Consider the following 18,753-nt stretch of genomic DNA (forward strand, 5'->3'; position numbering starts at 1 on the left):
ACATTTAGATAGCCGAGTTAGCTGAAAGATGTGTAATATCACAAGTAGTGGAGAGCTCCCTATTGAGCACAGATGGAAGAAGATTCCTGCACAGTGTTCATTCCTGTGAGTGCATGAATTATTTTGTGGGCAAGAAATGTCATAGGCCTATCCATGCTTCACGGGGAATAAGCCAATAACATATGTACCCCATAGTTTTTTGTCTAAGAATAGACCTTGCTCTTTATGGAAATGAATCACCTATGAAACCAACTTTTCTATTTACCTGTCTCTGCTGAAAATTTGCTAAACCACAAAGTGATTATATAACCTCATAATATGATCCTTGATTAAAAAAAATAACACAACAGTATAAAGCCCTGATTTATAGACAAAATAATTCTCAAAGCTTGCTCTTACCTATAAAATATGACAGAAGTATTGCCAGGAGCACTGAGACCCCTACAGCACACAGGGCAGTACATTTCCAGCTACAGTACTTTGAAGATTTCTTGAATTTAAAAGCACTTCTTGATAAGGTGTTTCGAGGTAATGGCCGAGTAGGCGGTGAATAAACAGAGCCAGATGCCATTGTGTATCCTGGGGTTGCAGTACTGAACAGTGGCGTTGTCCCTGTTCCTGTTTTGAATAGGAAATGCCTGTGGAAAAGGAGAATATCATCAGAAGACACAAATACGTTAAGATACAAGATACAGACACAGCAAGGCACTAGTTCTCCTGTCTTCTGCACACACACATTTTCTCTTTTTACCGTTTGCCTCATATAATTTAAAAAATAAAAATTAAGGAAATGTTTTAACCAAAAACCCCAACTCATAAAAATGACAATAATGAAGGAGCCTGATTTTTAATGTATACACAGGGTTTTGCATACAAATGATTACTGTTCCTTTGAGTAGATATTTTGGGAGATTACAAAGTTATTCTACTCATATCCTTTCCTGAACACAGACATTTGGGAATTTCTTTTGATGACTGCCTTCAGAGCATCTTCATAATTCCCATAAGAAAACCAGTGTTGTTATGTTATAGCTATATATGTACTTAACTATTATATGAGAATACTATTCATGTAAACACAGGTGCACATGACTGTGCTGTTGCTCCTCCCCAATTTATTTCCTGGAAGTCCATACAAACATATTCCTCCCAGGCTGCACCTTACTAATGAGTTCTTTCAAGCTTGGCCACGGGCAGCTAGCTGGTCAGTTCTCAAGGGATGTCAGCTATTTTATTTTTAGCTTATGTCAAATGTAACCAGGAAGTAAATCTGCTAGGGGCTGGGAATCACAGAGTACTTTGTAAAACCAAACCTACAAATATGAAGAAGGTTTTCAATCACATGTAGACAAATTTCCTAATGTGGCTCAATGATACAGCATTTGCCTAGCATGCATGAGGCCCTACATTCAATCCCTAGCACCATAAAAAAAAAAGGTAAAGACAGAATAAAGATTCTTTAAACAGGGTACATAGCTAAATATATTTTATTTTAATACTCATGTACTTATTTTACTGTGTATTAGAACTGGGAAGCCACACCACCAAATTTAAATTATGCTTTACTACTTACTGGTTATCTGTCTTTGGACAAATTCTTTACCTCTGATTTGGTTTCTTAATCTGCTAAATAAGATAGTAATTGTATCCACCTCACAGAGTTGTTCTGAGGCTTAGTTAATGATTATTGTAAAGAACTATAAAGTATTTAGACTATATTAAGTCCTACATAAGTATTTGATGAATAAAAAAGAAACCAAACTTATGATTTCATTTATATTATCACTTAGAGGAAAAGCTAAACAGGTATTTAAGTAACAGAATTTGTCAGTCTCCAGGAAACTATTAAATGACTACTAGTGTAGTTAGTACACAGACCAGATGAAAGTCATGATCATTTGCCTAATACAGGCATGGTAGAATGTATTCTAGATTAGAAATCAGAAGATATGGGTTTTAAGTTCTTGTGGTCATAGGAAGACTCAATTGTTTTTCCATCTGTAAAATGGAGCTAATGAGTTCTTTATTTTACAGGGTTGTAAACCAGTTAATGCACCTAAAACAGCTATGTCAACCACAAAATTAGAAAAGATGCTAACGATAAATTACAGCTTCTATAATTATACTCATGACTGTATTATGAATCCAATTTCCTATAAACTACTCTAGAAAACTAATAGTTTACAGTCTGAATTAAATAGTATATTGGAAGCAGCATTGTTAAGATTTCCTGCCATATTCACATTCAGCGTGGCTGAGAGTATAATAATGTCTGGAACCAGACTATTCAATCCCAGATTTCACTTATAATTAGCTGGATGATATTTGATAAGTTACTTGAATTTCCCATGTGTTGATTTTATCATCTGTGAAGTGGGCATGATAACAGCACTGATTTTACAGACTTTTCCTCAGCATTAAATGAGGTCACACATGGACAGTATTATATTAGTACCCACCACACTATATGTGCTCAATAAACATTAGCTATTAGCTAATTTTCTTTTATTTTTAGCTTACGTCAAATGTAACCATGTTATTCTGCTCAAATTAACATACTAGAATCTATATTCCAAAAGACCAAATATTATAATTTGAAGACTTTAAATCTCAGTTCAAAATGTAACATCATAAAAACCAGTATGTACTAAATGAATTCCCACGTTTACAATTTTGATACTGGTACTCTCATACACTTGACATTACTGTGGAAAAGAAGATAGGCTGTTATCAGGCGGAGAAGTAACCTGATCATTTATCAGGCATCAGCAAACTTCTTTTGTAAAGGACCAAAAGTAAATATTTTGGGCTGTTCTGGCCACGTCACTAAACTCTGTAGCTGCAGATGATGCATAAATGATTGAACATGGCTTTGCTTTAATAAAACTATATTTATGGGCACCAAAAATTCAATTTTATAGAATTTTACTATGTCACGAAATATTCTTCTTTTTCTCTGCATGTTGTCAATTATTTAAAGATGTTCAAAAAATTCTTGGCCCATAAGCAGTACAAAAATAGGTACAGGACTGGATATGGCCTGTGAGCTACAGATAGCCCCCAGATTTAAATTCTCCCTTTTTTAGGATTACACAAGAAGACTAAGCAAGAAGATCAGCAGCCAAAAGTCACAACTATTCCTTCAGTGACACTGGAGAGGATTTATAAAAACAACAGCAATAACAACAACACACATACAAACAGCACAAAGGATGCAAAAAAAATTTATCTTGGAGAAGACAGGACAGATGCCCGTCATTGGACAGAGATCCTGTGGTCATCCTCTTGGAAATTACTTCACTGTAAGAAGTCCTTGCAAACACAAGAGGATGCTGAATAAACCACCTTTGCCAATGGTAGGAAAGGACTGATATTTCTCATGATTGTGGAACAACTGGCTAACTCAGCCTGCAGGTGTGGGCTTTGGCATCATCTTTATTTTGGATGATGGCATCACTAATGACATCAACTAGCTGTCCATTCTGTCCCTTCACCAATGATAATAACAATAATTGCCATTTCCCATGCACTTACTGAGGGCCATGCTCTGCTTATTATTTCATTAAAAAGCCACCAAAGTGTTGTGAAGGACAAAATGACTTGTTAGTATTGCCATCCTTTATCCTCCAAGTCCCAGTTCTAACTACCTACCACCCAATCCAACACTTTGTCCTCTTTACTCTCCAACATATCACCATGTGTATTTTCTTCAAAGTACCTACTATAATTATTATCTTGTTATTTATCTCCCTGTGTGGTAGGTTAAATCTTTGAAGTACACTTTAGTGTGTTTTTTGCCACCTGAAATATTTTCCCTCTGCCTATGTTTACTGTGCTTCACCCTTCTCAATTCCAGCAAGTGTTTTATTTCATTGACTCTGAAAGAGATGAAATAAAATGAAAAGTAGAAATAGTCCAAGTCTCTATTGGTTTTCTAAAACCCAGACTATTGGGTGAAATGGAGTGAACTGGAGTATAACTAGAATGTCTGGGAGAAAAACAGTGTGAGCAAAAAAAAAAAGAGTTTTCCCTCTAGATGAAGAGAATATCTTCAGGCAAGGACAAGGCAGAAGAACAACGAGAGCAGAGGGAGGGTTCAACAGAGCCCAGCGAGAGAGGCCTGCCCTCTGATTGATGGGCAGCATCCAGAAGAGGTAGCAAGACTCCATAGGAGTCTGAGGCTCTTTATACTACTTCCATGCCATGTTTGGGTGGGGGAGATAGAAAATGAACACAGAAAGCTACCCAATGAAGCCATGTATATAGAAACAAGCAATACCGAGTAGCATCAGGTATATAGGCCTCTGACCAAGACAGATACCCTTGCTCTAGTTTTGGTACCATATGGACATTCGGGATAAAGCAGAACTAGAAAAGATACGAGATATACCCAAAATGTCTGGGAAAAAACCCCCAGAATTTAGAAAATAGAGAGTGTCCTTAGACTAGAAAAATAGCCCATTATATTAAAGACTAGGAAAAAGAAACCAAAGGCAATGGCTGAGAGCAGAGGGATTCACTGTATTCCAGGACAAAGGCTCTTCTCCTGGCTTCACTGGTTGAGTCCTGGTGAAGTAGAGATTTGACTCTTCTAAGGTGCACAAGGAGAAGCTAAGAGTGCCTTAAATCTCAGTTATAAAAGTGAGGAGATGGGCTGAGGTTGTAGCTCAGTGGTAGAGCACTTGCCTAGCACGTGTGAACACTGAGTTTGGTCCTCAGCACCACATAAAAAATAAAGAAAATAAAGATACTATGTCAAGGAACACATTGTATCATTAAAAAAAAGAAGAAGAAGAAAAGAAAAAGAAAGAAAAGTGAGGAGATAACAGGACCCCAGAAAGAAACTGAGGCATGCATGTGTAGGTGATATAGTTTTGAGGGCCTCACCAAGATTCCTGCGCCTCTGCATGATTGTAATGAACCATATTACTTCTATGGTTTCCAGAGTAGCACCAGAAGGAACCTCACAGACAGGAATGCAGGCTAGCTCACAATAATTCATGGATTGAAAATGAAGGGACTGACAGTGAGAAAACTCAGTGTCTTGGTGGAGAAGACCCAAGCACCAGGTGCTTCCTGCTGTGCTCAGAGCATCATGGAAGGGATGGAATAGGGGAGGGAGGGACCTAAAATGGCTAAAGGAAAGTTTCTAGGAATTAGGGCTTAAGAGAAAACATAAACATAAGTATAGAAAACTAAAATTGTAATTCTAGCCTGCTAAGTTGATGGACTAAGAGTGACATGCCCACTACACAAGTATAATGTTTGTCTTCTCTACTAGAATACAAGTTTCACCTCTCTATTCCCAGGACTAAAAAAGTTCCTAGCATACATTAGTTGCTCAATATATATATATGTAAAATAAAATGGTGGTCATTATACAGATGAAGAAAATGACTTTCAGAGAAATGAAATATGTTGGTCAAGAAGCCATAACTGGGGGCTGGGGTTGTAGCTCAAGTTGTGGAGCGCTTGCCTAGCACGTGTGAGGCACTGGGTTCAATCCCCAGAACCACATATAAATAAAATGAAGGTATTGTGTCTAACTACAACTAAAAAAATTTTAAAAAGAAGTCATAGCTATAAATAAACAAAATCCTAAAATATGAAAAATGAAAATAAACTAGAAGTTATGGGAACCCAAAATGAGAAGCATTCCTGGAAAATATGTTATAGCTTTATTTAAAGTCATTTAAGTAATTCTTAATGAAAGATGGGATTTGAACCTGAGCCTATGGAGCCCAAAAGTTTATGATTGTAGCCTCAACACTAAAATAAGAATGTCCACTATGTGCAGGATCTGAATTTGATAGTTGCTATCTTTAAATTAGGTATTAGTTTCAATTTCCATACCCACTGTGACTGGTGATCCTGGCAAGGAACTCCTTCAAACAGCAGGCTCAAAATTATCAAGTTGTTATTTTTCTTCAAAGAAAATGCAACTTTGAGATATTGAAAACAGAGATGTAGGAGCTGTGGGTGTGGTTCAGTGGAAGAGCCTGTTCTTAGCATGAGTCTAGGCCCTGGGTTCAATCCCCAGCACCAAAATCAAACAAACAACCAACAAAAAGATATGATATACAAAAATATATTATTCATCAATATTAAGGGAAATGAAAAGCTCTTTACTTGAAAAAACCTCCAATTTATTTAATATATAAATTTACTTTTGTTGCTGCAAGAAAAAACAGGACGTAATTATATTTTTTTCCCACTACTGTAAATCTCAGACATACATTTCCTCCTTCTCTGTCTCAGTGACCACCATATCAGGAAAGCATCAGATAAAGGCCTGGGAAATATAGGACATAATAAACACAGAAATATTATAAAACACTGAAAGAAAAGCCAGATTACCAGTGCTTTATATTTTAAAATTACTAGCCTTTAATATTTTGAGATGGCTTTCTAATATGTAAGTATTGAAAGTATTGGCCAAGATTGTTTAAATTGGTATATTTTTAAACCACTTATAAATGGTGTCATTTGAGTAAGGACTGATTCCTTCAGGTAAAAATGGGCCTCAAAATACATATGGTACAACATATACCAATGTAAAAAAGATCTTGGGCATAGTAGGAAAGGGCTATGACAACTTATTTTCTATGTCAGAGAATGTGTGGTTTCAGATTTGGTAAAACTGTGTGAGTTACAGGGTTTCTAGACAGGACACCATCTTTCCAAAGGCCAACATGTCCTTTCCACTGAAATATATAAAATAAAAACATTGATGAAGTGTATTCTGTGATTATTAAATGTCTTTAAGCCCAGGTATCCTTTGTACCTGTTTCAAGATCCAACATAATGATTCCTTTATATTTAGAACCCTACAAATATTTAATAAATGAAAAAACAAATGAATTATTGAAATTCAGCTATATGAAGCACATATAATGACTATCCCCATGAGAAAATTATTTTGTCACCTAATTCTCTATTATAAGTCACCTATTTCTGTGTGTCATTAGTCTCTCCTCATCCTATGACTCTTTGCCAGGTCACACAGCTTTGGGAGTATGCTTCTCACATATAAAACATTCTGCAAAAATTACTATCAAAAACATATGGTTTTTGACCTGGCATCCGCATGAGGTTTGGAGAATAAAGGCAGAAATTTTCTTTACTCCTCAGACCATATTTGGAAATGAAAAAAGTGAATCCTGTGAGAATATTCCCCATTGTATTCAGCAATAAAGCAGCAGCAGCTTCTTTTTAACACAGAGCACACCAGAGCCGGCTGATTTTTGTTCTGATGTTTCTAATGATGCCCTGCATGATGCCTGCCTCCAGTTCCTCAGCTATTTGTGCCACTGTTTTCACTCTGGTGATGAACTAGAGAGGCACACTTGAAGAGAGACTATCAGAGACGGAGAAGAGGAAAATCAATTTCAAAGCCCCAAAGACAGCTGGTGCAGAAGGTCACTGAACACTAACAGTTGCTTTGTGGCTTTGGAATCTGGAGGGGGATTCTATTTAACAACAACAACAAGCCTGAGCTGGGGAACTGCACCGCAGCATTAACTCCCACAGCCAGGCCGTGGCTAGCACGTCAATGGCCAGGCTTACTCCATACTAAGCACAATTAATACTTGCTCTTTGGTCTTTGTAAGTGGAAAGATCTGTTTCTTTACTGATTTGCTTTCTGACCAATTGTTTTATTTCAGTTTCCAATCTCTGTTCTAGTTTATAGTTTTCAAGGGTTCTATGATGTAATTTAAATTTAGTAAGGACAAAGGCTGACTTTCCTCCTCTTTCCTGCTGTGCTCATTCTTGCCTTCTGGTTTGTTGTTCAGTGACTCTATCCTTTGGGTCACTAACTGAGGGACTTAAGGTAATTTTCAATTACTCTTTCTTCTTGCATTCTCCCTCCCTCTCTGACAGGTTCAGCCTGTCAGAGAATCCTGCATTCTTTTCTTTATTGCTTTGTTTTACTTTCTACCTTTCCTCCTTTTCCCTTCCTTCCCCCTCCCGCCCTCCCCTTCCCTCCTTCTTTCCTTCCTTCCTCTTTTCCTTTGAAGGTAGATAAGTTCTATGGTCTTATACCTCAACTTCCTTCTTTCAATCTATTTGTTGAAGGCACAGAAGAGGCAAAAGTAACATTTTCATTTCAAATATTCTTCTACCCTCAAATGAAATGTCATATTTTTGTTTGTTTTGTTTTGTTTGGGTACTGGGGACTGAACCCAGGGGTATTTTATCACTGAGCTGCATCAGCAGTCATTTTTAAAAATTCACCTCTGGTCTTTAATTTTTTTTTTTTTGTTTTTGAGGCAGGGTCTTGTTAAGTTGTTGAGGCTGGCCTTGAACTTGTGATCCTTCTGCCTGAAACTCTGGACTTTCTGAGATTCCAGGTGTGCCCCACTATGCCTGGCCTGAAATGTTAAGTTTTAAATGTCTGACCTTCACAGTGTATCAGGTTACTTCCACACACTTAGTCATCAATTCTGTCTACTCATATCTCAGGCCACTTGTAGTTGTATCTTATAATATTTTGCTTTTTTTAAAAACCCCATCTCTTAGCAGGAATGTAACTTCACTTTTAATTGATTTTTGTCTTTCAAAGTAATAACCACAGAAATTACTATCATAAGATTTTTAGAAGCAAGATAAATTATTTAGATTTGAATGTGTTTTTCAGTTTTACATCATACATAATATCAATATGTTAATGCTTATTTAAGAAGATACTACTATTAAAAACAAAATTAAATGAGTAATAAGCTTATACATGTCACTAGAAAAAAATGGGTTAATAATAGTATTTTTGTTCATGGGATTAATATAATAACATTATTCCTCTAATGTCAAATAAATGGTTTAATAAGTTAGAAATTATAGGGACCCAAATGAAAAGTGTCCCTGGAAAATGTGTTACAGCATTATTCAAAGTGATTTCACTCATTTCCTCAAGGGGATATTAGGACGGAAAATAAAAGTCAAACAAGAAGGTATGCAACTACTGAATGAAGTTTTAATTAGAATAACTTCGTAAGTGGTTATCTGCATAGATGATATTTGTTTTATTCAGTGTTTTATATGGTATTAAAAACCTTTTTAAGAGATTAACAAAACAAATGATTGGAATAAGAAGAGTAGAGCAGTTGGTGCTCAGCTCCTGTCCCTTCAGCACAGTTGAAAGCTTTATTAGTGATATACAGACACCTGGAAACATACTTCTGTTTCATATCACATCTATTATATCATATACAGAGAAAGCACTACTGCAAGGAAATACTGACACTTTCTTCCTCTTCCCAGATTTTTTGTTGGACAGAGGGCCTAATTTGCACTAAACCAAATGTGAACTGTTTCAGTAAAATGTCCTGAAGTCCTGCTTTCTACTGATGTTTGTAGGCAAATCAATAAAAAGCACCTAGGAGACAGATTGTTTTCTTCAAATTAGATACTCTCTGATTTCAAAGGCAATTTGCCAGTGAGAAGAATAATTGGCTAGATTTGGCCAAATTTACAAACTTTTCAAAGTTTTCATTTGAGAGGTAAGAAATATTTGAGGTATAGGTTTTTTTTTTCCCTTCTGGCAAAATATAACTTTCTGGATTTAAAAGGCTTAATAAAGGTCTCACAAGATTTCCTCAACATCAAACGACTTTTCCAAAATGACATTTTCAGATCTAAAGCAAATGAATCCCATACTTGTGGATTAAATTTACCTGGAAATATATGAAGGCTAAAATTAACCACTGAGTTAAAAATAGTTTTAGACACCTGATGTCAAAACAATGGACAGTTTGAGTGCATTTTAAGATACTTAAAGAGAATTGTTAAAATGTACGATATTTAATTGTTACTGTGTGTCTATATTGTAGTTTTTAATTGAGAGTATATTTATTAAATAGTACAGAAAGTAAATCATCCCCAAATATTTGTCAGTATGTATTTGAAAGAAATGATGTACCTAAAAGATATCATTCAAACATCTCGAATACTTAAAACCTGTGCTTATCAGTCTTCAGAATTTTCACCATCAAATTCTGAATTTTAAGTTCTAAAGACAATTGGATTATCTGTTAAATGTATATTTAGCAACATGTTTATAACTGATTAAAAGGCCAAAAAAGCAGCTTAAAGTATGTGCTTTACATAATAATGAAAAGAAATATAAGATTTCTTGAAGCTATTAAACAGAAAATGAAAAAAAGGAAATCTATACAGAAAATTACCCATTCTTATTTACGTTTTGGTTCCTGATTGTTTCTGGTACCTTTTGGCTAATTATTCTCAAAACATCCTGAAACATCTTGTACAATTACTTACTGTGCTTAAATGCTTTGCTATTTGGAAAGAAATGATCTATTGGCTGAGGATGCTAGCCCTCAGAAGTTCTGTAAAATTCCTAAGATATTAAAAAACCCTGCTGTGAAATTTCAGGGGCAAACCCATCCATACTAGTACCTGCAGTAGTATGCAAAAGGCATTCCATAGTAACCCATCTTTTACACAAATACAGTACAACCAAATAGATTACAGAATCACAAGTTTTGGTAAGGCTTATGAGGGTTAGGTCACAAATAGGAGCAGAAATGGACGGAGAAACCATTTTTTAAAGCTTTGTCCTGCAGGACAATCACCTGGTAGACTTGTTAAACTACAAGTCTGGGTCAGCAGGAACCTCAGCAACTGATACAGGTCCAGCAACCACACTTTGAGAACCACTGCAGTAGGATATTGGCACATTAGTTATCTTTACTTCAGTTTAATGCCAAGATTCCCTTTAAGATTGTATAACATATCAGAAAATCAATTCAAAAGACTGATGCTTAGAAAGTCACTGCTGGTAGCTTCCTTTGAGTAGTTAATTTAGAACAAATAAAATTTGTAGAATATAAGGCTCAAACCATCTGACCTCAGAGTCAAATGTCTTCAACATTTTTCATTGTTCTATGTCATCACACTTTGAATTTTTCTACTTTCAACATCTCTCCTTTTTATTCCCCCCCCCCCCCCACAATCCTTGGATTAGTTAAGATTTCCTTAAGTGGTTCACTTATCCTTTCTAATGTTCGGGCAACTTTTAACTATCATGTTTATTGATCCTCCATGTCCAAAGGAGACACCAGCATCTAGTATGCTTTGGTTCTTCTTCATTTCCTATAGTATCAGTATTTCCATATGCTTCTAAAATATCCTCCAGCAAAGTACCCTATTTCACAAGGTACTCTACCTTCCTTAGGAGGAGAGGTTTCTTTCCCTTTCTCCTTGAACTTAATACTTGGACTTCTGAGCCATATATAAGCCAAACTGAAAATTCACCATGGGCATTTATAACTCTCCAAAATGTTTCATAACTTTCTACATAATGCTATTTTTCTACCCTTAACCTTTCTCACTGGGGTAATTTTTATCTATTCTTTTTTCTTCTAAAAACTATTTTAATTTATTACCCATATTAAAATTTATACCAGGAAAAGCTATTAATCATTCTCTTTATCTCCTACAGAGACTCTTCTGGAAACCTTAATACTAAATATCTTAAATACATTGTCTATATACACACGCACATAAATAAATACAATCTCCTTACTCCCTTTATATATCTGTTTTTTTGAGAAGAAAAGAAATAAAATATTTTTGCTGCATGACATGCTTCCTGCTAAACTTTTCTCCTTCTTTGAGATTGCTGAGGACAAAGTATTGTCACTCAAAGTGATCTTCCCAGTACCCGCCACAGTGGTACACTACCACACGCCAACAAAAGTAAAAGCTCTGGTAGTTTCCTATCTATTAAATAATGTGATGACAAAAATTCTCTTACTCAAGTTAAATAGAAGCAAAATACTAGCCTAATTGCAAAAACAATTCCACACTGAATTCCTAAAATTACAGTTAAGGAGAAAGTATTTTCTTTTATCCTTTAGAAATTATTTTAAAACATTCTTTGGAGATGGTATAAGCAGGAGCACCAGAAGAGTACTCAACTGCTGTGATGAAAGTAAGAAGTATTAAGAGGACCAGTTTTTAATTAACTTCTTCAGTGACCAATGTAGCACTAAGTACTTGACAAAAGCTCTAAGATTAAAATTTGCAAATGGCAGGTAGAAATTGTGTCTCAAGGATGGACTGAAAAGGAGAAACAGTTAAGAAATAGTAAAACATAACTATGGTGAATCAATACTAAACTAAAATTTAATATTTGTGTTTGTATTTTAATAATTTCATCATAATTTTTAAGAAGGGTGATTCTGGAAAAGGAAAACAGATTTGTGCGTGAGTATGTATGTATAAATTTTCTAAGAAGTGCCGGGAATTGTTCAATGGATTGATTATTTTGCTTCTAATATGAAGGTATTATTACTATAAATTTAGTTATAAAATTTTATAGTAATATACTATGCAATTATAAAAAGAAAATATTTTAGACTCCTAATTAAAATGGCTCTTCTTTTTTATTACCTAAAATTCTGACACGTACTTTAAAAAAATATTTTAAATAAGAAAATTAAACATACCCCTTGTAAGCAATCAACATTAGGATGTAAATTATATATTTTGACATGAAAACAAAAGAACAAATATGTAATGATTCTGGCTGTGACACAGTGCGTTAGTGAGACTGATAAACTACTACTTCATGCTGATAGCATGTTGTGGTCTCAAATCTATTACACTTTTGAATTGATGTGGTATTATCTTTGGACAACTTTCACACTGGGAGGTGATCTAAGCAAGAAATATATCTTAAATGAAAAGCTTATAAACAAGATAGATTTCACTATTGCTACCTGAGTTAATATGAACTATTAGTAATTGTTCAAAAAAGTGTTTGAGACACAAGCTGTTTTTAACATTTTACATAAAATTTGCAACATCTGTCATTATACACTTTAACAATTAATAATTATATTGAATGTGAAAACATGTTTATGGGAAGTACAATATTGTGTTTTAACCAATCTCTGGGAAAAGTAGGAGGGAAAATACTAGAGACTGTTAAGTGGATTGGAGGACAATTCATTTAGTTACGTTCTCTACTTTCACACTTAGTTTTCGCAGTCTTAAGCAAGTAAGACAGTTATATAAAAATTAAATATAATCACAGCTTAACATGGTATGAAGCTATACTCTGAAACAAAACATTTCTATTATGACTTATTTAAGTTAGACACATCTATAGTCAAGCAAAAGCATTTTTGGGGGGAATGTTAAGAACTGAACAACAACAATTTGCAGAAATTACTGTTTTTGTTTTAACCATTATTAAAAAGGCTCAAATAGTTTAACATTTTAGTTATTTCACATTTTAGTTATTTTAGTGTTGTAGCCATGGCTTCAAGTATAAAAATCTATATTAGAGATTTTCTTGCATGTTTTAATATATCAATTACATCTTCTGTTGGTATAGTAGTTATTATATACTAAGTATATTAAAATTCAGATAAAAAGAACATCTTAAAATTCCTATGTGCTATTGGTCAAGACTTCATCCATTGAATTATTAATTCATTTAATTAACGATGACCTTTTATGGCTAAAATTGTCAAAAAAGTTTTTTCAATACATTTGAGAAGGATGAGCAAGATAAACAAAGAATTTCAGGTATAGATGTAAATCTTTGAAGAATGAAAGATTGTATGAAACACTGAAGGCATCCTAGTTAACTACCAACCTGAGGTGCATGTGACAGTGAACAAGAAGTAGATGACAAAACAGAACAGCACAATCAGTTCAAAGAGTAGGGAGGGGTTTCAGTAAGCTTATTGGACACCTACTTACCATATGACAAGAAAATATTATCAAATTTGAGCTCTACAAAATCTCAGTTCTGTGTGTGTGTGTGTGTGTGTGTGTGTGTATTATGAAATTTACTATTTATTGTTATTAGTGCTGGGGATTTAACCCAGGGCCTCACATATGCTAAGGAAGAATTCTACCACAGAGTTACTCCCCCAACCCCATAATCTACTATTTTAAGATAGGAAGATAGAGATTTAATGAATTTGTCAAACATTGTATAGGGGAAAAACAGGACTTTTTGGCCCCAAAACTTACATAGTCTCTGTGTGGTAGGTACCTTAACTTATTTAAAATATAAACCAGTGAGATAAAAAAGTTTCCAAGCTCCTATTTTAACTATTATATATCAATCTGGCATTTACCTCTTATCTAAAAAATTAGAAAGATATTAAACTTTTACAATATTTTGATGGCAGTGAGCCTGCCCTAAGCACTTTTGTTGGAAAGTCCCTTACTAATGTCTAATGAGATATTCTGAGAGGAGGTTAAAAGCAGAGGACATGGCAGTGATACCCTCACTTCTTGGATTTTGCATTTGTGTGTGCTTAATGAAATACAAGATTCTTCACAATATTTTGGGATGAATTGTGGCATGATCTTGAAAATATTTTTTTAACCTCATAAAGGCTGGCTAGTTGTCTCATGGCTAAGTACATGAAGAGGTAGAAACCTTCTAAATAAGGTGTTAGCATCTTTGCATCTATGCGATCAAAATATCTGACAAGAACAAATTAGAGGAGATAAAGTTTATTTTGGGTCATGATTTTAGAGATTTAGTTCAGGTTCTGCCAACTCTACTGGTCTGGGCCCAAGGTGAGGCAACACATCTTGGTGAAAGGGGAGTTGTGGAGGAGTACGACTCACCTCAAGGCAGCCAAAAAGCAGAGAAAGACAGGGGAAGGGGCCACAGGGAAGAGGAAATTCTTCCAGGGCCTACCCTCAATGACCTACCTCCCCCAGTCACACTTCACCTGCCTACAGTTACTAACCAGTCGGTTATTCAAACTCAGATGGACTAGTTAGTTTACAGCTCTCACAATCCAATCATTTTACTTCTGAACATTCCTGCATTAGCACAGCAGCATTTGGGGGACACTTATATCCAAACCATAATATAAGATAAATATATAAGAAGAAATATAAGATAAATATATAAGAAGTGTTCCAATTTGGTGATATTTTCCCTGTTGGTGAGTGCTACCAAGCATATATTAATCAAAAATTAATAATTTATCCATTCAAAATATTCAAGAATGTCTAAGTAGTGCTTTTCTAGAAAAAAAGCTACTTCAGAGAGAATATTTGGAAAACTTAAATTTGGAAATATTTCCACCAATATATAATTCAGAATATATAATGTTGCAAAAATAATACATGTCCTCTACAACAATTTCTCACTTTCTAAATTGCTTAAGGGCTTCCCTAAACATGGTGCCATAGTGAATTTTTTTTCTGTTTACTTACAATGTAAAAATACAACCACTACCAGTTTGCTGGAATATGCTGTAGGTGAACACAATATCTTTACTTCATTTTTATGTGGTGCTGAGGATCGAACCCAGGCCTCACGTGTGCTAGGCAAGCACTCCACCACTGAGCCACAACCCCAGCCCCAAATTTCTTTTCTTTTTTTTTTTTTTTGGTGCTGGGGATTGAACCCAGGGCCTTCTGCATGCGAGGCAAGCACTCTACCAATTGAGCTATATCTTTATGAAGAAAAAAGATAAAAATGTGTGAGTACTCAGACTAAGGTTACATGGCTAGACAGATGTTGAGATTTTAATAGAGAGCTGTCTCAAACCCAATGCTTTCCCAGTATACCAGGACAAGAAAGCACCAATAGTATATTAGTATAGGATGTAATTGGAATAAGATGATTTTGGGTGGTAGCATTTTAAGTGGTTCAGAATATGGAGTGAGATGTTACAAAATCATAAAGAGGGTCAGAGCAGAATCAGAGGGGTTATCACATAGAATTTATTAAGCTTAGGTGGTTAATTGCATGTCCAAGAATTTAATCTTATGGGCTAAGAAGAAAAGGTTCTCAGAATAGTGTAATAGAAAACAAGTTTTACCTCAGGTATGAAATAAAAGGAGGAAGAAATAAAATAGGCAAGAGTATATTAAGGAAAAATGAAAAAGTGCTGGAATAGATAAGCAATTATCTTTGACAGGGTATATATTAATTGGTGATGAAACCAGAGGATGAAATTCTGGAGAAAAAGACAGCTTTAAAATTGAACAAAAATTAATTCTAGGAAAAGATAAAATCATCAGGTAGCAATAATTTTAGGTAATGATAAAACACACACATGTAATATACAAAAATATACAGAGTAAAGATGCTTGAGACATATTCACAGACAATTTAGTAAAGGCAAAGAGATTTTTAAAACAGCCTCACAAAACAGTTGCTGAGGAAGAGAATGAGGGTGCTTCAAAATGAAGAGGTCATATTCAGAAGGAGATAATGATTAAATCACAGCCATTAACTATGACCAGAGTAAAGGCATCCATGACCTTTTACTTTGATCATGTTCACAGAGAAGTGACTAGAAATGTGTCAGGAGTAATTAAGAATTCATTTCCCTAGGTACTATGGAAATTAAGGTAATCATATATGAATATTTTATCCAGATTACTGGTTATCCAGAACCAAACATTACCAGGATATACAGTATTGCAATTTAGTGAAATTATGCTTGCAGAAATAATTGAAGGTCTATAGTTAATGATTAATGCATACTTTCTTGGTGTTTTAATTGCTATTAAAAAGAAACTGGTTCACGCTAATTAAACAAAATAACACTCCCCTCTATTGTACAGTACCTTCATCAGGCACAAAATACACCTGAAGCTTTCAACACCTTAAATAAAACTGGGGTCTACTTTCTGACTGATGTGGAGACAATGCATCTTTCAAGGCTTTTATTGATTCATTCCAAACATTTACTACTTAAGTTAATTAAACATCTCAAGTATATGAATAGTTGTCTTTCATTATTATTTGAAGATTTTTTTTCTTCCTAAGAACAAAATTATCAGACTTGGGGTTCTTGCCTATAAGAATTCACCTACTTCTTTTCAAGAAAAGAAGTGAGAAAACCAAGAAATTTTGTCCTGGCAAAATTAATTAAGGCTTCATTTATGTCTGGCCTTCCTACTATATAAATAAAAGTTATACATAAATAAAACAAAAGCAAAATATGTTCTTATCATTTGGAAAGAGGAGAGCTACTCTCTGATAACTGATATTCATTCAACACTTAGCCAATGAGGTGCCCTTATCCTAGGCAATTGTTGTCATTTGGTCATTATTTTTAAAAACATTAATGGGGCAACTATCATGTGCCAGGGGGTTTTACCACCATTATTCCATTTAATACAACCTTATTTTGTGGAGAATTGCTATTGCATTGGAAATTGACCTCAGATTTAAATAATTTGTAGGTGATCACACAGATAGTTAAAACAGTGGAACTAGGGTTAAGAGCCAGTTTTATCTGACAGCAAAGTACTTGCTCTTCTCACGATGTTACACTGTCATGTATCCCTACTATATCTACTAGGTTTTACTCAGAATATCTATCAATATTGACACCTGGGAATTACCTTCAATTTAGAGCTACTATTACAGCCTACTTTCTCATTTTAATTATTGGAATGATTTAGGCTAAACAACCAAGTGAAGCTACAATATTACAAACAGCTAATAATAATCTCACATTTTTAAAAAATCATGGTTTTGCTTTCCTAATTGTAGTGACCATCTTTGAATTTTAGTTTCACATGTGATTAGAATGAAAGCTTTTTAGTTCAGTGTTAAGAATGGTTTGGGAAGCCTCAATTATAATGCCAATGGAGATACATGGATGGAAGTTCATTCTTTATTATAAATTCAGAACCAAACTTTATTTTTGTTTTACACTTTTGTGAATACAGATTTACCTTTAAATCTAATATTTTATATTTAAACAATTGAACTTCTTGAATAATATTTAATATACTCTCTTCAATTTAAGTTTCCCCTTTTCTTTAGATACTGTGAGAAGAAAATATAGACAAATACATTACATTTACTTTGGAAACTACATGTTTTGGAGGTCAAAGAAACTTTTTCTGTGAAGGAGTCAATAAAAGGTAAAGTATTTGCTATAAATTGGCAATAGAAATCAGGAAAATTCAAATCCAGGGTCATACCTGTATTAGACCAAAGGCACCTCTTACATTTGATCATATTCTTATTTGCCTAGGTATAAGAAACTACAGGCTTAAATAAGCTTTATTCTCGGGAGCAAAACTTTGGTAACCCCAGCCCTCTTTGTCCAGAAAAATATTAGTTTATTCTGTAGAACTGTCCTAGTCTTGATGATGAATTACATGGTCACTACAGAGCTTAGGCACTGAATTAGGCCTACAGTAGCTTCTTGAATTATCCTCCTTTCACAGTGTAGGTTTTTAAAATTCATTATTATTATTTTATTTGTAGTACTGGGGATTAAGACCCAGGAATGCTATACCACTGAGTTACATCTATAACCCTTTAATTTTTTTTTTTTTGAGAAAGGTCTCACTAAATTGTCCAGACTGGCCTCAAACTTGTGATCCTTCTGACCCAGCCTCCTTGGTACCTGGGGTTACAGGCAAAGCCTCTGTACCTGGCTTTACTAGGCAGTTTTAAAGAGACAACTTGAAATAGGCCTTAAATATACATGACACTTAGCAAATTATTGTACATTATATTTCCTCCTTCTATTATTGTTACAAATGCATACATATTTCCTTACAGACCTTTTGAGAAATACTGTAATTATTCAAGATGCCATATTTTAAGAGAACCAGAATATGACAGTGTGTGCGTGTGTGTGTGCATGGTACTGGGTATTGAACTCAGGAGTATTCTACCTCTGAGCTATATCCCTAGATCTTTTAAATTTTATTTTTAGGCAGGGTCTTGCTAAGTTGCCCAGGCTGACCTTGAACTTGTGATTCTCCTGCCTC

The 18,753-nt window shown here is 34.6% G+C and overlaps 1 protein-coding gene across 20 annotated transcripts in view; it reads right to left on the reverse strand.

Annotated features, from left to right (window-relative positions):
• The window catches only part of Tenm3 (teneurin transmembrane protein 3), a 2,500,614-nt gene that overhangs the window by 168,711 nt on the left and 2,313,150 nt on the right, over positions 1–18,753 (reverse strand). For all 20 annotated transcript variants that reach the window (XM_058571207.1, XM_058571205.1, XM_058571204.1 and 17 more), the window contains one exon: positions 400–638. In XM_058571207.1, coding sequence (XP_058427190.1) covers positions 400–638 — 239 coding nt within the window. The remainder of the gene's footprint in view (positions 1–399; positions 639–18,753) is intronic.

The sequence above is a fragment of the Marmota monax genome, unplaced genomic scaffold, assembly GCF_021218885.2.
Source record: "Marmota monax isolate L192 unplaced genomic scaffold, Marmota_monax_Labrador192_F-V1.1 WCK01_AAM20220418_F8-fsc00113, whole genome shotgun sequence".
Classification (NCBI taxonomy): domain Eukaryota; kingdom Metazoa; phylum Chordata; class Mammalia; order Rodentia; family Sciuridae; genus Marmota; species Marmota monax.